Here is a 24476-nt window from a genome sequence, read left to right on the forward strand (position 1 = left end):
AAGACCCCAGGAACCGTCTCAACCCTACCTCCAGCATAGGGGACGCGAGCATATGAACCAGGCAGCTGGATCCTAGATGGCATAGGAATCCTCGAAGGCCCTGGGGGCCTAGACCTCGACTTGCCTGTCATCACACACAGGCACAAACACCCACACTAACACTCACACAAACACACAGAACAGGCACACAGAAACGCAGGAAGAAGCCTACCTACTGTGGCAGGAATCTGCCCCTCCGCTAGCGGAGGACGCGGCAGCCCTTACCACAGCCCCGAAGGTCTTGCCTAACCCTAGCCCTAAACAAAGTTTTGGCTCACCCCTGCAGCTTCCTATAACCACCCCGACTACGGGGCCCCCTTGTGTACCAGGCCTGCGCCTGGAAACCGCGGGGTTCGGCTTCGTACCACGTACCAGGGGAACACTAAGAGCCAGAAAGGAAATACAGTAAGAGGCAAAAAGAAACCACTGAAGGGCGAGCGCGCACAAGCGTGAGCACCCCGGTACACAACAGTGGCTGGAGACCAAGGCGTGGTCAGGATGAAGGCGGCAAGCAACGACAGCAACAACACCTCAAAGCACTGTCAAGAGACAAGAGGGGCAGAGCAGCTCGATCAACGGCGAACCGGAGAGCTGTTACCCTTGTTGAAACAAGACAGGAGCAGGAGATGTTGTCAGTGTGGAGGCAGGCAGCAGAGTCCCCCCGGCCCGCGCGACCTTCCCTTAAATACCCGTCTTCCCGATCCGACCCCATCCCACCCGCGAATGGGAAGGAGGCAGAAGCCGGGCTGCGATCGGGCAGAAATCACATATAAGGATTTCAGCAAGCGCGGCCCCCATGTCGACTCAGTCTCTCGCTCGCTCCCGCACCGTGCACATACCGTCTGACTCGGCGCCGCCATGCCACCCAAGACCTCCGGAAAGGCCGCTAAGAAGGCCGGCAAGGCCCAGAAGGCCATTGCCAAGGGAGACAAGAAGAAGAAGCGTAGGAGGAAGGAGAGCTACAGCATCTACATCTACAAAGTGCTCAAGCAGGTCCACCCTGACACCGGTGTTTCCTCCAAGGCGATGTCTATCATGAACTCTTTCGTGAATGACATCTTCGAGCGCATTGCTGCAGAGGCTTCACGCCTGGCACACTACAACAAGCGTTCAACCATCACCAGCCGGGAGATCCAGACGGCCGTCAGGCTGCTCCTCCCTGGCGAGCTGGCCAAGCACGCCGTGTCTGAAGGCACCAAGGCTGTCACCAAGTACACCTCCTCAAAGTAGAGAGGTTACACTCTTGGCCATTTCAACATTTCCGGCTCCAATCGGAGCCACAAGATTTTCGATAAAAAGGGGAAAGACAGACTTACCAATTTTCCACTCAGGAACTCTGGTTTATCAGCTTTCTCTCTCTCTCTCTCTCTCTCTCTCTCTCTCTCTCTCTTTCTTTTCGGCAACGGTGGTTTGGGATGGGTACGTAGGCACAATCGAAATGTTTTGAACTAGGGTTGGGGGTTAAAACAATAGAGTCAAAATAAAAGAGTAAATAGGGGCGTGCGGGCCTTCTTATTCATCTGAACAACCAACAACAACGTACCGTCGCCCCAAGAAGTGACGGCACAGTGTCAGATTGCTTCGGTCACTCACCACTGCCATGCGTTCTAGGAAAACAGTGAATAAGAGGTAAACATTCAATGCCTTCATCACGTCATGCCAAATAATCGTATATATTATATCGTACAAATAATGATGTAAAATGAATAACAGGAGGCAGTGATAAATTAGATGGTAACACTTAGTTATCTTTCCCGATTTGAATGAATGTGAAATGTATTAACTTCGCGCGCGGTGGCCGGTACGCCTAAAACTCCCAGTCCCTTTTTTTTTTTTTTTTTTTTTTTTTTTTTTTTTTGATAGCCCCCTGTCTTATATGAAATAATCCTGAGATTTTTCTTCGTGGGAAACTGGCCAAAGGCAGTGTAATAACTGCATGTCCTTGAGTGAATGTTATCTCCTTTCGTGCGTGTTGACCGAAACATTTAAAATAGCTTACCGGCTTACGCCTCCTTCCCGCTTTCTGTCGTCGTCCACCGAGACATTGGAAACGGAAATAAATGACTTTAAATTATTCCCTAGTATTGTAACGGAAATTATTTTCTACATAATATTTATTCATATCCAATGTTTATTGAAGCTCCCTTTTGTTCAGTCTTACGCTACCCAAACGTCACTGTCTGTTACCATGCTAGATTTGAACTCCACAACATATTTATTCCCGACTCTGCCTGAGCGACAGTTGTGAAATATCACTCAGTTCCGTTTAGGAATTCCTATTATCGTAACGAACCAACTGCTTCCTACAATACTTTTGAAATATACAGATAACTGGTCATGGATTTGTTGTTTCTTGTAACAATTTTACGTATTAGGCTTCACCCCGTACAGATATAAGGAAGAGTAGGGACACTATCGCTGACCGAAAACTTATGGATACTCCGCCGGCACTTCTTAGGCCGCCTGTACCAACCAACCCACTCAACAGGCGTACAGTAAATACATGCATGACATCGTATCATGCCTATTCATGTCAGCCTATAAAATGTAGGTACATACAACAACACATGTGCACAAATACATTTATACTATGTACGCAGTGACCTACACATGTACGTACACACTAAGTCATGCTCACATACACACAAGCCCTCATACGTCCGTACACACAGACATACATGCTCACAAAGACACACACATACACATACGTACAGTATAAACATACAACATACATACATACATACATACACACGCACAACTGCAGTTAAAAATCGATGGGTTCAGGTTCCCTTTTTTTTTTTTTTTTTTTTTTTCTCAGTATATTCACTGAAGAATTTACCGTGCGTTCGTGGCCACTGTCAAACCTTCATGACGGGTACAGAGCATCTCCTAATACGCAGCGGGAATGAGGGCGTGACTGAATCGGTCAGGAAGTAAACGAAACAGGCAAATAACGACAACAAAAACTGCGACGTGAACAACAGATCAACAAAAGAAATACACGAATAGGTAAGTTCCCTTCCCCCCCCCCACCCACCCGCCCAAAACAAGTAAATGAATGATTGAAAAAAGAATGAATGAATGAATGCATGTATGTAAGTATATAAGTATAGTTCATTCGTCTGTGTGTGTGCGTGCGTGTGTGTGTGTGTGTGTGTGTGTGTGTGTGTGTCCTCAAACGTCCGTACACACAGACATACATGCTCACAAAGACACACAAATACATACGTACAGTATAAACATACGGACACACGCACAACTGCAGGCGAGAATCGATGGGTTCATTTTTTTTTTTTTTTTTTTTTTTTCCAGCATTGTAAATGAAGGATTCATCTTGCGTTCATGACGGATAGAGAGCATCTCCTAATATGCAGCGGAAATGCCTTTCTCGTTGTGCAAACCTGTGTACCTTTATGAGGGCGTGAGTGAATCGCTGAGTAAGTCAAAGAAACGCAAATAACGACAACAAAAAATGCGCGTCAACAACACATCAACCAAGGAAATAAACGAATAGGCAAGTTCCCCCTCCCCCCCAAACAAAAATAAGTAAATGAATGATTGAAAAAAGGATGAATGAATGAATGAATGCATGTATGTAAGTATATAAGTACAGTTCATTCGTCCGTAAGTGTGTGTGTGTGTGTGTGTGTGTGTGTGTGTGTGTGTCCCCTTACGCCCGTACACACAGACATACATGCTCACAAAGACACACAAATACATACGTACAGTATAAATATACATACTGTACACACGCACAATTGCAGGTGAAAATCGATGGGTTCAGGTTCACCTTTTTTTTTTTTTTTTTTTTTTCCAGCATAGTAACTGAAGGATTCATCTTGCGTTCATGACGGATAGAGAGCATCTGCTAATATGCAGCGGGAATGCCTTTCTCGTTGTGCAAACCTGTGTACCTTTATGAGGGCGTGAGTGAATCGCTGAGTAAGTCAAAGAAACGCAAATAACGACAACAAAAAATGCGCGTCAACAACACATCAACCAAGGAAATAAACGAATAGGCAAGTTCCCCCTCCCCCCCCAAAAAAAAAAAAATAAGTAAATGAATGATTGAAAAAAGGATGAATGAATGAATGAATGCATGTATGTAAGTATATAAGTACAGTTCATTCGTCCGTAAGTGTGTGTGTGTGTGTGTGTGTGTGTGTGTGTGTCCCCTTACGCCCGTACACACAGACATACATGCTCACAAAGACACACAAATACATACGTACAGTATAAATATACATACTGTACACACGCACAATTGCAGGTGAAAATCGATGGGTTCAGGTTCACCTTTTTTTTTTTTTTTTTTTTTTTTTTTTTTTCCAGCATAGTAACTGAAGGATTCATCTTGCGTTCATGACGGATAGAGAGCATCTGCTAATATGCAGCGGGAATGCCTTTCTCGTTGTGCAAACCTGTGTACCTTTATGAGGGCGTGAGTGAATCGCTGAGTAAGTCAAAGAAACGCAAATAACGACAACAAAAAATGCGCGTCAACAACACATCAACCAAGGAAATAAACGAATAGGCAAGTTCCCCCTCCCCCCAAAAAAGAAAATAAGTAAATGAATGATTGAAAAAAGGATGAATGAATGAATGAATGCATGTATGTAAGTATATAAGTACAGTTCATTCGTCCGTAAGTGTGTGTGTGTGTGTGTGTGTGTGTGTGTGTCCCCTTACGCCCGTACACACAGACATACATGCTCACAAAGACACACAAATACATACGTACAGTATAAATATACATACTGTACACACGCACAACTGCAGGTGAAAATCGATGGGTTCAGGTTCACTTTTTTTTTTTTTTTTTTTTTTTTTTTTTCCCAGCATAGTAACTGAAGGATTCATCTTGCGTTCATGACGGATAGAGAGCATCTGCTAATATGCAGCGGGAATGCCTTTCTCGTTGTGCAAACCTGTGTACCTTTATGAGGGCGTGAGTGAATCGCTGAGTAAGTCAAAGAAACGCAAATAACGACAACAAAAAATGCGCGTCAACAACACATCAACCAAGGAAATAAACGAATAGGCAAGTTCCCCCTCCCCCCCCAAAAAAGAAAATAAGTAAATGAATGATTGAAAAAAGGATGAATGAATGAATGAATGCATGTATGTAAGTATATAAGTACAGTTCATTCGTCCGTAAGTGTGTGTGTGTGTGTGTGTGTGTGTGTGTGTGTCCCCTTACGCCCGTACACACAGACATACATGCTCACAAAGACACACAAATACATACGTACAGTATAAATATACATACACACGCACAACTGCAGGTGAAAATCGATGGGTTCAGGTTCACTTTTTTTTTTTTTTCTTTTTTTTTTCCCCCAGCATAGTAACTGAAGGATTCATCTTGCGTTCATGACGGATAGAGAGCATCTGCTAATATGCAGCGGGAATGCCTTTCTCGTTGTGCAAACCTGTGTACCTTTATGAGGGCGTGAGTGAATCGCTGAGTAAGTCAAAGAAACGCAAATAACGACAACAAAAAATGCGCGTCAACAACACATCAACCAAGGAAATAAACGAATAGGCAAGTTCCCCCCCCCCCCAAAAGAAAATAAGTAAATGAATGATTGAAAAAAGGATGAATGAATGAATGCATGTATGTAAGTATATAAGTACAGTTCATTCGTCCGTAAGTGTGTGTGTGTGTGTGTGTGTGTGTGTGTGTGTGTGTCTCCTCTTACGCCCGTACACACAGACATACATGCTCACAAAGACACACAAATACATACGTACAGTATAAATATACATACACACGCACAACTGCAGGTGAAAATCGATGGGTTCAGGTTCACTTTTTTTTTTTTTTTTTTTTTTTTTTTTTTTCCCCCAGCATAGTAACTGAAGGATTCATCTTGCGTTCATGACGGATAGAGAGCATCTGCTAATATGCAGCGGGAATGCCTTTCTCGTTGTGCAAACCTGGGTACCTTTATGAGGGCGTGAGTGAGTCGCTGAGTAAGTAAACGAAACTGGCAAATAACGACAACAAAAAATGCGACGTGAACAACAGATCAATCAAAGAAATAAACGAACAGGCAAGTTTTCCCCCCTCCCCCCCCCCCAAAAAAAAAAGAAAGTGTAAATGTTTAAAAAAATAAATAAATAAATAAATAAAATAAAGAAAGAAAAAAAATGAATGCATGTATGTAAGTAATGGAGTTCAATCGTGTGTGAGCATGCTTCGCTGCGGAAAAGCAAGAGCTGATACATGCAAACCTAAACTGAGGGAGGGTCTGTCATCATCTCTCTTTGAAGAAGGGTTTTGGCCCTGAAAAGGGCCGAGATTTCTTTCGATGGAGGTGGGGGCCTCTCGCCTTAGGCGCGCTCGCCACGGATGCGGCGGGCCAGCTGGATGTCCTTAGGCATGATTGTTACACGCTTGGCGTGGATGGCACACAGGTTGGTGTCCTCAAAGAGACCGACCAAATAGGCCTCAGACGCCTCCTGCAGAGCCATGACGGCAGAGGACTGGAAGCGCAGGTCAGTCTTGAAGTCCTGGGCGATCTCACGGACAAGACGCTGGAATGGCAGCTTCCTTATAAGCAGCTCAGTGCTCTTCTGGTAGCGACGGATCTCACGCAGGGCCACAGTGCCAGGCCTGTAACGGTGGGGTTTCTTGACGCCGCCGGTGGCAGGGGCGGACTTGCGAGCGGCTTTGGTGGCCAGCTGCTTGCGAGGGGCCTTGCCTCCAGTGGACTTACGTGCAGTCTGCTTGGTACGAGCCATGGCGCGCGACTGAGGAGGGAGCTGTGAGACGAGCGAGAGTGTTGGCGCGCCGCGCCTGGCAGCGGCTTTTTATGTGGCCTGCCTCCGGACTGGCGGCGTGTGAGTGGTCGGGGTGTGATGTACATGGCGGTGATTTACTGTTCATGCTTTCTCGATGCCATTCCTGGTTTGCTTGCAAAATTTGGCATGCCCTGTGGCGTGACCTGGCTACGACGCCTCTCTAGGATTGGCCTCCTGGGAGCTGGGGTTGGGCCTGGGCCTGAAATCGAGGTTAGGTGGATAAGGTTCGTACTTGCACGACCGACACTGCGTTATATAAGGGTGGTCGGCGAGCGGGGTCGTCATCATTGTTGGTGCTGGGAGCGGAGTGGACACTCACTACTACTGGGTCTGAGGAGCAGTAGCAGCAGCTGTAGACACTATGACTGGTCGAGGCAAAGGCGGCAAGGGTCTGGGCAAGGGAGGCGCCAAGCGACACCGCAAGGTGCTTCGTGACAACATCCAGGGCATCACCAAGCCTGCCATCCGTCGTCTGGCTCGTCGTGGCGGCGTGAAGCGTATCTCGGGCCTGATCTACGAGGAGACCCGCGGTGTTCTCAAGGTGTTCCTCGAGAACGTGATTCGCGATGCTGTCACCTACACTGAGCACGCCAAGCGTAAGACCGTGACCGCGATGGACGTGGTGTACGCCCTGAAGAGGCAAGGGCGCACCCTTTACGGCTTCGGCGGCTAAGAGGCTGCGTGCATAACTGCATGGCACTATTCCACCTGGCCACGGCAAAGCACACAATAAACAGCAACCCCCGGACCTCTTTTAGAGGTCCACACCTAATTTCTGTGAAAGAGAATGAATGAAGGCATAGTAGTATAAGTAAATGCAGACGTTGAGCAGGTTAGGTAGCACCATTTTCTCTCTCTCTCTCTCTCTCTCTCTCTCTTTCTTTTAATGTAACAGATATGAAAACATGTAATGCAACCCGACCAACTCTTACCACACCTAACATAACCAAACCAAACCAACCATAACCTAACTGAACCATACCAAACCTCTCTCTCTCTCTCTCTCTCTCTCTCTCTCTCTCTGTCTGGCAGTTAAAAAAAAAAAAAAAAAAAAAGGTGGGGGGGGGATTAGGCAACTGTCAATTTGGCTACTACATCTTCTAATTTAAATGGACGTCTGCATACATATACATTATCACTTATTTTGCTGGGCCATTGCTTTCTCTGTTCCTCTGGTCTACTCCCCCCCCCACCCCCATTTCAGGAAAGCTTTCTCCATACCTATCAGGGCAATTTCCATCCTGTTGCGAGAGCATCTCCTCTGCTGTGCTCCGGGAGTCGCCTCCGTAAATCGTGAAGGCAAATCCCACTAATCCAAGGTATTTCTGCCTTCATATGCACGAGCAGCAGCAGCACACTTGAAGGATGCACCTAGAGTAAAGAAGACACAGTCAGTCACGTCGGTGAGGCACCACAAACGGTGCATGATATGAATGCCTAAGTGTTAGACAGACAGAATGTCTGCATATGAACAAGTTATCCCTTGAATTTGTCGCTGTCACGGCCGTTTTCTCTAAGTACCAAAACCCACCAATCACCCATCGTACAAGCATTGCATCAACCGCTGAGGCCTGAAATCAAATTTAAATGGATCCGATTGGTACTTGCACGACCGCTAGTGCATTATATAGAAGAGGTGGCTGACAAGGTGGCTGACACTCGCCTCCCAACAGTTTCACTAATCAGGCGTTCACCGGAGCTCCCAGTTCGATGGGTGGTGGTGGTGGTGCTGCTGATTATTATTATTAATCTTTGATGATGATGATGATGATGATGATGATGATGATGATGATGATGAATGAATGAATGGATGGATGGATGAATAGATGGTGGTGGTAGTGGTGGTTTTTGATTGTGTAGTAACTAGTTGTTGCAATACTACTCATAATGACGAGAGAAATGAATGATAAGTATTTTCTTCATTATTGCTCTTATTTGGGGGTGTTAAATCCACAATGGTCGTCACCACACGACTAATATATATATATATATATATATATATATATATATATATATATATATATATATATATACTGTTGTATACATCACCATATCCTCTGCCACTGAACGACTTTGTCCATTCCTTCGATGGTGGGAGAATAGCCATCATCATCATCATCATCACCTATGTTTTCATTCATCCACCCGGCCAGGCAGTTAGGAGGCATAATTATACAGGACAGTATTATGCAGGTGCAGTTGGGAACGGGACAAGACTCTATGTAGTAGTGGGAATAATAATATTATTATTATTATTATTATTATTACTCCACCTTCACTGATGTCAGTAGCTTCTTACATGCAACCGAACGTAAATATAGCCACAGACACATGCCAGCATTCAACACATACCACGTTATAGGCACATACACAAACATACAGTATACCAACACATTCATCCATACCCAAAGATGATGATGATGCTGTTGGGCAATGCCAAAGTCTATTCTCTCTCAAGAAATGAATGTGGCTCCTAAAGGAGCCGATGGAGGTGAAGAAGAAGAAGGATTTCTTGGAAGCGTTTACTTCTTCTCCGTCTTCTTGGGGAGCAGCACAGCCTGGATGTTAGGCAGGACACCTCCCTGGGCGATGGTGACGCCAGAGAGGAGCTTGTTGAGCTCCTCATCATTGCGGATAGCCAACTGCAGGTGACGGGGAATGATACGAGTCTTCTTGTTGTCACGGGCTGCGTTGCCAGCCAGCTCAAGCACTTCAGCTGCTAGGTACTCCATGACTGCAGCCAAGTAGACGGGAGCACCAGCACCCACACGCTCGGCGTAATTGCCTTTACGAAGGAGACGGTGGATCCTGCCGACGGGGAACTGGAGCCCAGCCCTGCTAGATCGGGACTTGGACTTTCCCTTCACCTTGCCTCCCTTGCCACGTCCGGACATGCTGCTGCTGCTGCTGGAGTAGTAGGACCTTCAGGAGAAGACTAATGCGTCCCCGGCCCGTTGTTGTTGTTGTTGGGATATTCGTCCCAGGACGTACTGGGACACGGGCAAACATGTGAGCCCGTCACAGTTGCGCTATGCACGCGCATCTACATTATCGTGGCGGAGGGTAGCGACTTACTACCCGAAGTAATAGAGAAATAGGAGCACGGGCAACTATGCCAGCGGCATCCCTCACCTCATCTTCTGATGGGACGTATGCCCCACGAGGGAGAGACCTGAGAGCAGAAGTCACAGGGCAATTCAATAGATAGTGCAGTAGAGGCTCCTCCGACCTCTCTAAGCAGTGTTCACAAGGGTCTGGGGCCACTCCCTTTATCTGTTTATAGCATAAGTATCCCAAACGTAAACGCCGCAGCCTCACTAGCAGACGATTTGGTAAGCCCATAGGTGGCTGCACAGGCGAATAAGAAGTGGCACTGGCATACCAAGTGGCAGAGCGTGAGCCTTCAGCCACACATAGCCTATGTTCTTCCACTGATTGATGTCCAATAGTCACAGCGAAAGATCTAATGATTTGAGCCTGGCTTTTGCAGAGTGGGAAAGTGACAGCAGGAAGAGTACAGGCAGAGCGCGCAGCCTCATCTGCCATCTCATTCCCCAAGATGCCAACATGACCTGGAAGCCAGTGAAGGATGATCGTGGCTCCCCCACGGACGAGGAGAGAAGCTACGGTGTATATGGAGGATAACAAAAAGATGTTGTCTTTGAGGGAGAAGGAGCGAAGGCGCATAATAGATGAGAGCGAGTCTGTATGAATAACCACACGGCAATATCGGCGGTTGTTTGCATGCCGTAAAGCTCCCAGAATAGCAGCGAGCTCTGCCTGGAAGGGAGACGCCCCCTGGGACACCCGCCAAGACTCCACCATGTCGCCAAAAACAAAGGCCGCTCCAGCAGTGCCATCAGCTGCCACTGAGCCATCAGTATAATAAACTGCTGACCCCGCAGACCCCAGAGCAGCTACCCGGCGGAGACTATCCTGACGGAGGAGTGCTGGGATGGTATTTCGAGGCTTTCCACCCGCTGGGTAAACACACCGGAAAAGGGGAGGCTCCCAAGGTGGTGGTTCCTCGAACCCATTGAAGGGCGAGTCAGGGACCTGGCATATATCGTCAGCAGCACCAATACTATGTAGCATAGCAACCGTGGCACGGGCCCAGTCCCGCCCGGGGGCCGGGTCAGGAGGGCGTGACAGAAGCCGCTTCAGAAGATAAGAGACTGGGAGATGTGGCCTGCGGTGCACAAGTTGCAGAGAGGTTGCTACAGCCCGGAGCATAATTCGGCTTTTCAACGATGGGAAACCGCCCTCCACTCGCAGATTCACCAGTCTGGTCCAAGGAGGTGCATGCAGAATGATGCGCAGAGCCTCATTCTGCACGACCTCCAGAGACTGAGAAACACTTGGGGCAAGACCCGTCAGGCAGATGGCACTATAGTCCACCAAAGACCTTATAGCGTGGATGTAGAACGTGCGCAGCACATAAAAAGAGGCCCCCAAACTCTTCTTTGAGAGGGAGCGAAGAGCAGACAGACGTGTCTTCGCCCGCTCGCGCAAGTACCTGACGTGGCTCTCGAAAGTGAGGTTGCTGTCCAGTCGCACTCCAAGATACGTGTGCACTGCCACGAGAGACAGCTGGTGGCCACCAAGCAGAAGAGGAAAGCAGGGAGGCCTAAGGCCAAAGGGCATGCATTTGGTTTTACCGAAGTTTATTTTTAGGCCCAGCTCCGCACATTTACGATATAGCCGTGGAAGTGCAATGTTTGCCTGTGTGTAACAATCCCTCCTGGCTATGACGAGGGCCAGATCATCGGCATAGCACAGGAGGGTAACGCCTCGCCCATAGTCCTCAGTAAGGAGCCCCTCCATGAGGACATTGAAGAGGAGAGGGCTCAAGACACTCCCCTGGGGGGTGCCGTTTAGGTGGGTGTGAAAGGAGGAGAGCTGCCCCTGGAAGCGGACCCCCGCAGCACGTTCATTAAAAAAGTCCGCAAGCCATGACAAGAGCTTGCCACCCACTCCCTTGTCTGCAAGAGCCTGGAGTATGACTTTGGGGCTCGCCAACTCAAAAGCTTTCTCAAGGTCAAGGAAGACCGCCATCCCCACTCCACCCCGAAGTTCACCGAGGAGAGATGCAAGGCAGTGAGAGGCACTTCTGCCTGGATGATAGGCAAATATCCTCTGGTGAAGCGGACCTAACCTCCATGCCAGACGCGCCCGCACAACCCTCTCAGCCGTCTTGGCAATACAGCTGAGCAGCGAGATGGGGCGCATGGCACCAGGATTGTTAGGCTTCGGGATGGGGTGGATGACAGCAGTCTTCCACGACCTCGGCAGACGCCCCGCAGACCACGAGAGGTTGAGCAGAGCAAGGAGCCGTTCTGTACCACAATCTCCCGCATGCGACAGGATGGAATAAGTCAGCCCATCAAGGCCTGGAGCAGTGTCCGATCTACGCTGCAAAGCTGCCAGCAGCTCCCCACTAGTGATGGGGCAATCAGCTGGATCAGGACGGTCACAGGCCGCCTGAATAGCCTCAACACGAGAGGCGGACAGCTGCTCCTGAATGGCCAAGATGGACCGCGGGAGATTGCAGGAGGCAGAGCGGTCTGCAAAGTGCTGAGCCAGACGGCTGGCCTCTGCGACAGGATCAGGGTGAGAAGGTGGACGGGAGGGACGTGGATCGGAGATGGACCTGATTCTCCTCCACATCTCACGGAGTGTGGAGTGAGAATCAAGGGTACGACACCACCTAATCCACGCCTCCTCCCTAAGGCGGCGCTTCTCCGCGAGGACATGGCGAGACACGGCAGACAGGCACCGGCGGCACGGCGAAGTGCGGCGCCGCCGGTACTGTCTGCGAGCTGCATTCAGCCTCCGATTCAACTCCCTGACCCTGTCACAATAGAACCAGCCATCCCGGTAGCACCCCGCAAAGCGCTGCTGTATCGGGATAGCAAGAGATGCTGCTTGCCTAAAAGCATGAGCAACTTGCTCTGCTCGATCCTCGAGGTCTGATGCAGGGGCAGATGAGAAGGCAAGAGTGAGAGCCCTGTCAAAGGCTGCCCAGTCCGCCCTGCTAATATCCCACCTCTGAGGAGGCGACCCGGGTGGAGGAAGGGGAGCCAAAGGTAGATCAACCACAACAGCATAGTGGTCACTCATGAGGTGGGGATGGAGTGACCACGTTGCCGAACCTGCGAGGGGGGTGGAAACGAAGGCGAGGTCTAGTCGACCTCCTCTAATATGAGTAGCCTCATCGATGTCATTCAGCAGGGAGACACCTCCCATCTCCTCCAGAACTACAGAGATGTGCCGACCAGCCTCGTTGGTCTTGAGAGGCGAGGAAAACATATCGTGGTGAGCATTGAAGTCGCCTCCAATGAACACAGGGCCCCTGGTAGCCTGGGAGAACAAGTCCCCCAACTCCAGAGAGGCATCTCGGCCACGATATACATTAAATACAGTGAGGGGTGACCCCGCCAATTGTAGGATCACGCCCTGGACCTCAACACCAGTCCCACAGTAGGGAGGCTCACAGACTGCAGAACCGATGTGGTCCCTAACCAGAACGGCACAACCCTGAGCTACACCGCGTTCACGAGGGAGGAGATAGGAGGTGTATCCTGCCAAACGAAACCGGGAGCTCTCAGTCAACAAGGTTTCCTGCAGGAGAATAACGTGTGGTTGATCCCTGTTGGCCGCCTCTTGCAGGAGGGGGAGCTTACTTATTGCTCCTGCGCAGTTCCACTGGAGGACCCTGAGGTAGGCACCGTCCTGGGGTCCGGAGACAGACCGAGGCGAACCTCCTCTGACTCCCGACCCACTGGCATCAAAGAAGGTACCAAGGGGGCCGATGGAAGATGAGGAGAGCCGGCCGCTAGGGTGCGGGGTGGCCGAGCCTTGATCTTGGCTACCTTCGAAGCAGCCCCTCTGGGGGACGACTTGGGCTTCCTTGGTGATCGAGGCCGCTTGGCTGAGGCAGGAGGAACAACGAGCTGTCGTTTGGCCTCGATTGCTTGATTCAGGGTACGGTCCACTACTGCCACTATAGGATCTGTGTTTAGCTGGACCCCCAGAGTCTGAGCCACGGTTTCTGCTATGGCCAGAGCCAATTGAGTCCCCAGGGTGCGCAGCTCGTCCAGTGTGAAGAGTGGGGCTGCTTGAGATTGATGTGCCTGCGGAGGAGGGGTTTGCGTTACTGACGCGAGCACTGGATCCTCTTGGGAAGGAGGGGGCGGCAGGGGTGATGGATCCGTTGAGGCCATGGGCCTGTGAACCTCCGCCACTGTCTCGATAGTCTGTGCGGGAGTTGGCAGGGGAGGAAAAGCAGTCGTATCTAAGACAGGAGGAGTCTGTGCCTGGGGGCGGCGTTGTTGGCCCCAAACAAAAGTGCCTGGGGGGGCCGGCGTTGAGACCAAGGACTGCTGTTCCTGCACCCAAGAGACCTGCTTTTCTCTGCCCTGGTTCACCCTCTTCACCCTCGCTGGGCAACTGGGATGCCAGGCGTGGTGTGCTCCTGCACAGTTGGGACAGCAGGAGGTGACCGGCTCCTTTGCTCGGAATTTTGCCAAGCACTGCTCCGTGTCGTGGGAGCCGCTGCAGATCCCGCACACTGCAGGCCTGCTGCAGCTTGCACGATGGTGTCCGAACCTCTGGCAGCGGTAGCACCTCAGTGGCTCTGGAGTGTACGGGCGCAGCCAGTACACTCCCCAGTTCCCAAGATCGAGAGAGGGGACAAGGGGGCCGCGGAGGGTGACACACACCTGCAAGGTTTCCTCCCGCGTCCTCTGGTGCTGGCACCTTGTAGCCTCCTCTACCAGGTCGTGCCTTCGAAGGATGTCTAATGGGAACCGACGAGGGTATCCCATCACTACAGCCTTCGTCACCTGTCCACCCCGAGTGAGCTCTGTCACCCTCACTGTTGCCGCCTCGTCCTCTGCTACGGCCTTGAGCTGCTGATAAGCCTCCTCCGTGGAAGGAATGAGGACACAACTTTCGTCCCTGCCAAAGCGATTTCTCACTGCAAGACCCGGCAGCTGGCTCTCCAGGGCCGCCACGGCATCGTAGCTGGTGTCGTAACCCGATTGCAGTGGAACCCTGAAAGCTGGAAAAGAGGAGCGGGGTGGAGGAGGGGCTGCCACAGACACTGAAGGGCGAGTTGGAGGAGGAGGTTGCTTTAGAGCTGGCCGAGAAAAACCCTGGGCCGCAGGCTTGGTCAGGGTTGCACGCTTAGCTCTGCGAGACACAAGGGTAAACCCTTCATCATCTGCAGAGCTATTTTTAACAGCAGGAGTAGCACCAGCGGTGGAAACAGCATCAACAGAAGTAGCAGTGTCAGGGTTTGGAGCAGGCACAATGTCATCCATCCCCTCATGACGGCGAGCTATCTTCCTTGGTGCTGTAGAGGAAGCAGAGCAGCAAGAAACTGGACGTTCCGAATCAGCACAACCACCAGCAGACACAGTCGAGCTATCCCCTGATCCACGACGCTCCCTCTTTCTTCCAGTAGTGAAAGAATTCTGGCCTCTACCAGCAGCTGGATGGGTGGCCGCAGCCATGCTCCCACTCAAGACCCCAGGAACCGTCTCAACCCTATCTCCAGCATAGGGGACGCGAGCATATGAACCAGGCAGCTGGATCCTAGATGGCATAGGAATCCTCGAAGGCCCTGGGGGCCTAGACCTCGACTTGCCTGTCATCACACACAGGCACAAACACCCACACTAACACTCACACAAACACACAGAACAGGCACACAGAAACGCAGGAAGAAGCCTACCTACTGTGGCAGGAATCTGCCCCTCCGCTAGCGGAGGACGCGGCAGCCCTTACCACAGCCCCGAAGGTCTTGCCTAACCCTAGCCCTAAACAAAGTTTTGGCTCACCCCTGCAGCTTCCTATAACCACCCCGACTACGGGGCCCCCTTGTGTACCAGGCCTGCGCCTGGAAACCGCGGGGTTCGGCTTCGTACCACGTACCAGGGGAACACTAAGAGCCAGAAAGGAAATACAGTAAGAGGCAAAAAGAAACCACTGAAGGGCGAGCGCGCACAAGCGTGAGCACCCCGGTACACAACAGTGGCTGGAGACCAAGGCGTGGTCAGGATGAAGGCGGCAAGCAACGACAGCAACAACACCTCAAAGCACTGTCAAGAGACAAGAGGGGCAGAGCAGCTCGATCAACGGCGAACCGGAGAGCTGTTACCCTTGTTGAAACAAGACAGGAGCAGGAGATGTTGTCAGTGTGGAGGCAGGCAGCAGAATGCCCCGGCCCGTTTGTTTGTTTGTTTGTTTGTGAGATATTCGTCCCAGTTTCCTGGGACACGGGCAAACAGAGAGCCCGTCACAGGTGCGCACTACTTGCGCGAACTTGCTTTATCGAGGTGGAGGGTAATTCCTTACCGTAGTAAGTAATATTTTAAGTGGAGCATGGGCAACAATGCCAGCAGCGTCCCTAAAGATATCACCAGTTCGGGCAAGGGCCGAGTCGAGCTCAGACCTGAGCCTGGTGGTGGCTGGGCAGTCCAGAAGATAATGCAAAAGGGGCTCCTCACAGCTGGCCAAGCAATGTTCACACGGGTCTGGCTCCATACCCCTAATTTGCTTGTAGCAAAGAAACCCAAGACGCAATCTTCGAAGTCGGACTACAATAAAATTAGGTAAGTCCATGGGGGAGCGACAGAAGGGAATACAACGTGGCAGTAGCATACCATTTTGCAGAGCAAGAGCCCTCCGTGACCCAGAGTTGATGGTCCTCTAGGGATAGTCTTCCTATGGTGGCAGTGAGAGTGCGGATGAGGTGCGAGGGACTAGGGCGTAATGGGAATGTGATGTCTGGGAGATCACAAGCTGAGCGCGCCGCATCATCAGCACGCTCGTTGCCACTGATTCCCACATGTCCCGGAAGCCAGTGAAGGTTAATTATTGCGCCCCTATGGACAAGGAGTGACGCAAATGTATGAATCGCTGTGAGGAGAAAGACGTTGTCATGCAGCGAGAAGGATCGTAATCTCTGAATGGAGGAAAGAGAGTCTGTGTGGATTATGACTCGATTGCGACGATGGTGGTGAGCATGGCGCAAAGCACCCAGGATAGCAGCAAGTTCCGCCTGGAAAGCGGAGATACCTGAAGAGAGTCGCCAAGCTTCCACTATTTGCCCAGAGACAAAGGCCGCTCCAGCTGCGCCATTAGGGGAAACAGAGCCATCAGTATAGTAGATGGCTGAGTCTGGTGAGGCCAGAGCTGCCACCCTACTGAGACCCTCCTGGCGAAGGAGTGCTGGAATCAAGGAGCGGGGTTTAGCCTCCGATGGACCAAAAATATTAAAGAGGGGAGGATCCCATGGCGGTGGATCAACGTATCCAGGAAAGGGAGAGTCGGGATCTTGACAGAGGCTCGCAGCAGCTCCCAAACCATGGATGGCAGCGGCTGTGGTGCGGGCCCAGTCACGCTGAGGGGCCGGCTCTGGTGGGCGGCAGAGAAGGCGTTTTAGAAGGGCAGAGACAGGCAGGTGAGGCAGGCACTGTATTAGCTTCAGAGTGATAATTGCCGCTCGTAAAACAATGCGATGGGCCAGAGATGGAAGGCCACCCTCCATACGCAGATTTGCAAGTCGGGTCCAGCGTGGAGCACCCAGCATAATGCGGAGGGCATCATTCTGGATGACCTCCAGAGATCTGAGAAACGACTGGCGGAGCGAGTCCCGTCAAGCAGATGGCGCTGTAATCGATTAAGGATCGGACTGCATGTATGTAAAAAGTCCGTAGGACGGAATATGAAGCCCCCAAACTCCGCTTGGATAGATAGCGGAGAGCCGCCATGCGAGTGGACGCACGCTCCCTCAGATACCGTACGTGGCAGGAGAAGGTGAGACCCGCGTCAAGCCAGACCCCCAAGATACCGATGGGCAGTGCCACGATGGAGAGCTGATGGCCACCGAGTAGCAGTGGAAAGTCAGGGGGGCGGAGTCCAAAAGGCAGGCACTTGGTCTTCAAGAAGTTAATTTTAAGGCCTAACTCGGCACACTTGGCATGTAGCCGAGAAAGGGCCAAGTCTGCCTGACGGAAACAATCCCTTCTTGTAAATACGAGGGCAAGATCGTCTGCATAACAGAGGAGGGTGACGCCAGGCCCATAGTCCAGAGTTAAGAGCCCCTCCATAAGGATATTAAAGAGGAGGGGGCTTAATACGCTCCCCTGTGGCGTGCCATTTAGATGTTTGCAAAAGTGTGAGAGGTGCCCCTGGAATCTGACCCCTGCGGAGCGATCCGTAAAGAAGTCCCTGATCCAGGCTAGAAGCCTGCCTCCCACACCCCTGTCTGCAAGGGCAGCCTGAAGGATGACTGTAGGGCTGGCTAGTTCAAACGCCTTTTCAAGGTCGAGGAAGACGGCCATCCCCCTTCCCCTCTCAGTTCCCCAAGGAAAGACGCGAGGCAGTGAGTGGCACTCCTACCATGGATGATACGCGAAAATCCTTGGGTGCAGTGGTCCCAGCCGCCAAGCGAGACGAGCCCGCACAATCCTCTCAGCCGTTTTTGCAATACAGCTAAGGAGGGAGATGGGGCGCAAGGCAGTAGGATCAAGAGGCTTAGGAATCGGGTGAATAACAGCCGTCTTCCACGACCCTGGCAGACGCCCCTCAGACCACGAGAGGTTGAGCAGAGCAAGAAGCCGCTCTTTACCACAATCTCCCGCATGCGACAGGATGGAATAAGTCAGCCCATCAAGGCCTGGAGCAGTGTCCGCTCTATGCCGCAAAGCTGCCAGCAGCTCCCCACTAGTGATGGGGCAATCAGCTGGATCAGGACGGTCACAGGCCGCCTGAATAGCCTCAACACGAGAGGCGGACAGCTGCTCCTGCATGGCCAAGATGGACCGCGGGAGATTGCAGGAGGCAGAGCGGTCTGCAAAGTGCTGAGCCAGGCGGCTGGCCTCTGCGACAGGATCAGGGTGTGAAGGTGGACGGGAGGGACGTGGATCGGAGATGGACCTGATTCTCCTCCACATCTCACGGAGTGTGGAGTGAGAATCAAGGGTACGACACCACCTAATCCACGCCTCCTCCCTAAGGCGGCGCTTCTCCGCGAGGACATGGCGAGACACGGCAGACAAGCACCGGCGGCACGGCGAAGTGCGGCGCCGCCGGTACTGTCTGCGAGCTGCATTCAGCCTCCGATTCAACTCCCTGACCCTATCACAATAGAACCAGCCATCCCGGTAGCACCTCGCAAAGCGCTGCTGCAACGGGATAGCAAGAGATGCTGCATGCCTAAAAGCATCAGCAACTTGCTCTGCTCGATCCTCGAGGTTTGATGCAGGGGCAGATGAGAAGGCAAGAGTGAGAGCCCTGTCAAAGGCCGCCCAGTCCGCCCTGCTCATATCCCACCTTTGAGGAGGCGACCCGGGTGGAGGAAGGGGAGCCAAAGGTAGATCGACCACAACAGCATAGTGATCACTCATGAGGTGGGGATGGAGTGACCACGTTGCCGAGCCTGCGAGAGGGGTGGAAACAAAGGTGAGGTCTAGTCGACCTCCTCTAATGTGAGTATCCTCAACGAACTCATTCAGCAGGGAGACACCTCCCATCTCCTCCAGAACTACAGAGATGTGCCGACCAGCCTCGTTGGTCTTGAGAGGCGAGGAAAACATATCGTGGTGAGCATTGAAGTCGCCTCCAATGAACACAGGGCCACTGGTAGCCTGGGAGAACAAGTCCCCCAACTCCAGAGAGGCATCTCGGCCACGATATACATTGAATACAGTGAGGGGTGACCCCGCCAATTGTAGGATCACGCCCTGGACCTCAACACCAATCCCACAGTAGGGAGGCTCACAGACTGCAGAACCGATGTGGTCCCTAACCAGAACGGCACAACCCTGAGCTACACCACGTTCACGGGGGAGGAGATAGGAGGTGTATCCCGCCAAACGAAACCGGGAGCTCTCAGTCAACAAGGTTTCCTGCAGGAGAATAACGTGTGGTTGATCCCTGTTGGCCACCTCTTGCAGGAGGGGAAGCTTACTTATTGCTCCAGCGCAGTTCCACTGGAGGACCCTGAGGTAGGCACCGTCCCGGTGTCCGGAGACAGACGGAGGCGAACCTCCTCTGACTCCTGACCCACTGGAGTCAATGGAGGTACCAAGGGGGCCGATGGAAGGTGAGGAGATCCGGCCACTGGGGTGCGGGGTGGCCGAGCCTTGGTCTTGGCTACCTTCGAAGAAGCCCCTTTGTGGGACGACCTGGGCTTCCTCGGTGAGCGAGGCCGCTTGGCTGAGGCAGGAGGAGCAACAAGCTGTCTTTTTGCCTTGACTGCCTGATTCAGCGTACGGTCCACTACAGCCACTATAGGATCCGTGTTCAGCTGGACCCCCAGAGTCTGAGCCACGGTTTCTGCTATGGCCAGAGCCAGTTGTGTCCCCAGGGTGCGCAGCTCGTCCAGTGTGAAGAGTGGGGCTGCTTGAGTTGGATGTGCCTGCGGAGGAGGGGTTTGCGTTACTGGCGCGAGCACTGGATCCTCTTGGGAAGGAGGGGGCGGCAGGGGTGATGGATCCATTGAGGCCATGGGCCTGTGAACTTCCGCCACTGTCTCGATAGTCTGTGCGGGAGTTGGCAGGGGAGGAAAAGCAGTCGTATCTAAGACAGGAGGAGTCTGTGCCTGGGGGCGGCGTTGTTGACCCCAAACAAAAGTGCCTGGGGGGGCCGGCGTTGAGACCAAGGACTGCTGTTCCTGCACCCAAGAGACCTGCCTTTCTCTGCCCTGGTTCACCCTCTTCACCCTCGCTGGGCAACTGGGATGCCAGGCGTGGTGTGCTCCTGCACAGTTGGGACAGCGGGAGGTGACCGGCTCCTTTGCTCGGAATTTCGCCAAGCACTGCTCCGTGTCGTGGGAGCCACTGCAGATCCCGCACACTACAGGCCTGTTGCAGCTTGCACGATGGTGTCCGAACCCTGGCAGCGGTAGCACCTCAGTGGCTCTGGAGTGTACGGGCGCAGCCAGTACACTCCCCAGTTCCCAAGATCGAGAGAGGGGACAAGGGGGCCGCGGAGGGTGACACACACCTGCAAGGTTTCCTCCCGCGTCCTCTGGTGCTGGCACCTGGTGGCCTCCTCTACTAGGTCGTGCCTGCGAAGGATGTCTAATGGGAACCGACGAGGGTATCCCATCACTACAGCCTTCGTCACCTGTCCACCCCGTGTGAGCTCTGTCACCCTCACTGTTGCCGCCTCGTCCTCTGCTACGGCCTTGAGCTGCTGGTAAGCCTCCTCCGTGGAAGGAATGAGGACACAACTTTCGTCCCTGCCAAAGCGATTCCTCGCTGCAAGACCCGGCAGCTGGCTCTCCAGGGCCGCCACTGCATCGTAGCTGGTGTCGTAACCCGATTGCAGTGGAACCCTGAAAGCTGGGAAGGAGGAGCGGGGTGGAGGAGGGGCTGCCACAGACACTGAAGGGCGAGGTGGAGGAGGAGGTTGCTGTGGAGCAGGCCGAGAAAAACCCTGGGCTGCAGGCTTGGTCATGGTTGTACGCTTAGCTCTGCGAGTCACAAGGGTAAACCCTTCATCATCTGCAGAGCCATTTGCATTAACAGCAGGAGTAGCAGCAGCAGGTTGAAACAGCATCAACCTGAGAAGTAGCAGTGTCAGGGTTTGGAGCAGGCACAATGTCATCCATCCCCTCATGACGGCGAGCTATCTTCCGTGGTGCTGTAGAGGAAGCAGAGGAGCAAGAATCAGGACGTTCCGGATCAGCACAACCGCCAGCAGACACGGTCGAGCTATCCCCTGATCCACGACGCTCCCTTTTCCTGCCAGTAGTGAAAAGAGTCTTGCCTACGTTCGCAGCTGGATGGGTGACCGATGTCAAGACACCCTGGGCCGAGACAGCAGCTGGATGGGTGGCCGCAGCCATGCTCCCACTCAAGACCCCAGGAACCGTCTCAACCCTACCTCCAGCATAGGGGACGCGAGCATATGAACCAGGCAGCTGGATCCTAGATGGCATAGGAATCCTCGAAGGCCCTGGGGGCCTAGACCTCGACTTGCCTGTCATCACACACAGGCACAAACACCCACACTAACACTCACACAAACACACAGAACAGGCACACAGAAACGCAGGAAGAAGCCTACCTACTGTGGCAGGAATCTGCCCCTCCGCTAGCGGAGGACGCGGCAGCCCTTACCACAGCCCCGAAGGTCTTGCCTAACCCTAGCCCTAAACAAAGTTTTGGCTCACCCCTGCAGCTTCCTATAACCACCCCGACTACGGGGCCCCCTTGTGTACCAGGCCTGCGCCTGGAAACCGCGGGGTTCGGCTTCGTACCACGTACCAGGGGAACACTAAGAGCCAGAAAGGAAATACAGTAAGAGGCAAAAAGAAACCACTGAAGGGCGAGCGCGCACAAGCGTGAGCACCCCGGTACACAACAGTGGCTGGAGACCAAGGCGTGGTCAGGATGAAGGCGGCAAGCAACGACAGCAACAACACCTCAAAGCACTGTCAAGAGACAAGAGGGGCAGAGCAGCTCGATCAACGGCGAACCGGAGAGCTGTTACCCTTGTTGAAACAAGACAGGAGCAGGAGATGTTGTCAGTGTGGAGGCAGGCAGCAGAATGGGCCGGCCCGTTCGTTCGTTCGTTCGTAGATTTCCTGCACCTATAGTGCAGGCCGGGCCATACATTAGCCCGGTCAGTGAAGATGCTGTTGTCGTTCGTGTTCGATCCGGTTTACAATGTAGTTCATTATCGCTGTGTCGTCGGGGTGAGTGTCTATAATTTCTTCCAGGCATCGTTCGTGTTGTTCTTGAAATGGCACTGGAGTCGCGAGTCTTAGTAGGGCATCGAGTGCATCTGAGAAGTTGTTGTCCCAGTAGCTGTCTCTCTGATCGAAGAGTTCGTCGAAGGATAACGAGTCGAGACGTTGCTTGATGGTGGGATGGAGGGGTGGCAAAATGTCTCTGATGCGGGCTCTTGCTTGTTCCTGAGGGCTGACGTTCGTGGCGGTGGTGGATGCAGGCAGGTCGAGTGTCGAGTGACCTTCCCTTAAATACCCGTCTTCCCGATCCGACCCCATCCCACCCGCGAATGGGAAGGAGGCAGAAGCCGGGCTGCGATCGGGCAGAAATCACATATAAGGATTTCAGCAAGCGCGGCCCCCATGTCGACTCAGTCTCTCGCTCGCTCCCGCACCGTGCACATACCGTCTGACTCGGCGCCGCCATGCCACCCAAGACCTCCGGAAAGGCCGCTAAGAAGGCCGGCAAGGCCCAGAAGGCCATTGCCAAGGGAGACAAGAAGAAGAAGCGTAGGAGGAAGGAGAGCTACAGCATCTACATCTACAAAGTGCTCAAGCAGGTCCACCCTGACACCGGTGTTTCCTCCAAGGCGATGTCTATCATGAACTCTTTCGTGAATGACATCTTCGAGCGCATTGCTGCAGAGGCTTCACGCCTGGCACACTACAACAAGCGTTCAACCATCACCAGCCGGGAGATCCAGACGGCCGTCAGGCTGCTCCTCCCTGGCGAGCTGGCCAAGCACGCCGTGTCTGAAGGCACCAAGGCTGTCACCAAGTACACCTCCTCAAAGTAGAGAGGTTACACTCTTGGCCATTTCAACATTTCCGGCTCCAATCGGAGCCACAAGATTTTCGATAAAAAGGGGAAAGACAGACTTACCAATTTTCCACTCAGGAACTCTGGTTTATCAGCTTTCTCTCTCTCTCTCTCTCTCTCTCTCTCTCTCTCTCTTTTCGGCAACGGTGGTTTGGGATGGGTACGTAGGCACAATCGAAATGTTTTGAACTAGGGTTGGGGGTTAAAACAATAGAGTCAAAATAAAAGAGTAAATAGGGGCGTGCGGGCCTTCTTATTCATCTGAACAACCAACAACAACGTACCGTCGCCCCAAGAAGTGACGGCACAGTGTCAGATTGCTTCGGTCACTCACCACTGCCATGCGTTCTAGGAAAACAGTGAATAAGAGGTAAACATTCAATGCCTTCATCACGTCATGCCAAATAATCGTATATATTATATCGTACAAATAATGATGTAAAATGAATAACAGGAGGCAGTGATAAATTAGATGGTAACACTTAGTTATCTTTCCCGATTTGAATGAATGTGAAATGTATTAACTTCGCGCGCGGTGGCCGGTACGCCTAAAACTCCCAGTCCCTTTTTTTTTTTTTTTTTTTTTTTTTTTTTTTTTTTTGATAGCCCCCTGTCTTATATGAAATAATCCTGAGATTTTTCTTCGTGGGAAACTGGCCAAAGGCAGTGTAATAACTGCATGTCCTTGAGTGAATGTTATCTCCTTTCGTGCGTGTTGACCGAAACATTTAAAATAGCTTACCGGCTTACGCCTCCTTCCCGCTTTCTGTCGTCGTCCACCGAGACATTGGAAACGGAAATAAATGACTTTAAATTATTCCCTAGTATTGTAACGGAAATTATTTTCTACATAATATTTATTCATATCCAATGTTTATTGAAGCTCCCTTTTGTTCAGTCTTACGCTACCCAAACGTCACTGTCTGTTACCATGCTAGATTTGAACTCCACAACATATTTATTCCCGACTCTGCCTGAGCGACAGTTGTGAAATATCACTCAGTTCCGTTTAGGAATTCCTATTATCGTAACGAACCAACTGCTTCCTACAATACTTTTGAA

At 51.9% G+C, this 24476-nt stretch overlaps 5 protein-coding genes across 5 annotated transcripts; 3 read left to right on the forward strand and 2 right to left on the reverse strand.

Annotated features, from left to right (window-relative positions):
* Nucleotides 1–897: 897 nt before the first annotated feature.
* Nucleotides 898–1269, forward strand: LOC145399997 (histone H2B). The gene has a single exon (XM_080272496.1). The coding sequence runs from the start codon at nt 898–900 to the stop codon at nt 1267–1269; it is 372 nt and encodes a 123-aa protein (XP_080128622.1).
* A 5106-nt stretch (nt 1270–6375) lies between these two features.
* Nucleotides 6376–6786, reverse strand: LOC145399999 (histone H3). Its single transcript, XM_080272497.1, has one exon. It carries the CDS (start codon nt 6784–6786, stop codon nt 6376–6378), a length of 411 nt encoding a protein of 136 aa, XP_080128623.1.
* A 421-nt stretch (nt 6787–7207) lies between these two features.
* On the forward strand, nt 7208–7519 carry LOC145400000 (histone H4). Its single transcript, XM_080272498.1, has one exon. It carries the CDS (start codon nt 7208–7210, stop codon nt 7517–7519), a length of 312 nt encoding a protein of 103 aa, XP_080128624.1.
* Nucleotides 7520–9368: 1849 nt separating this feature from the next.
* LOC145400001 (histone H2A) lies at nt 9369–9740 on the reverse strand. Its single transcript, XM_080272499.1, has one exon. It carries the CDS (start codon nt 9738–9740, stop codon nt 9369–9371), a length of 372 nt encoding a protein of 123 aa, XP_080128625.1.
* Nucleotides 9741–23019: 13279 nt separating this feature from the next.
* On the forward strand, nt 23020–23391 carry LOC145400002 (histone H2B). The gene has a single exon (XM_080272501.1). The coding sequence runs from the start codon at nt 23020–23022 to the stop codon at nt 23389–23391; it is 372 nt and encodes a 123-aa protein (XP_080128627.1).
* The last annotated feature ends 1085 nt before the right edge of the window (nt 23392–24476 follow it).

Source organism: Coenobita brevimanus, chromosome 51 (genome assembly GCF_032717465.1).
Source record: "Coenobita brevimanus isolate Jiangsu-jjx chromosome 51, ASM3271746v2, whole genome shotgun sequence".
Taxonomy (NCBI): domain Eukaryota; kingdom Metazoa; phylum Arthropoda; class Malacostraca; order Decapoda; family Coenobitidae; genus Coenobita; species Coenobita brevimanus.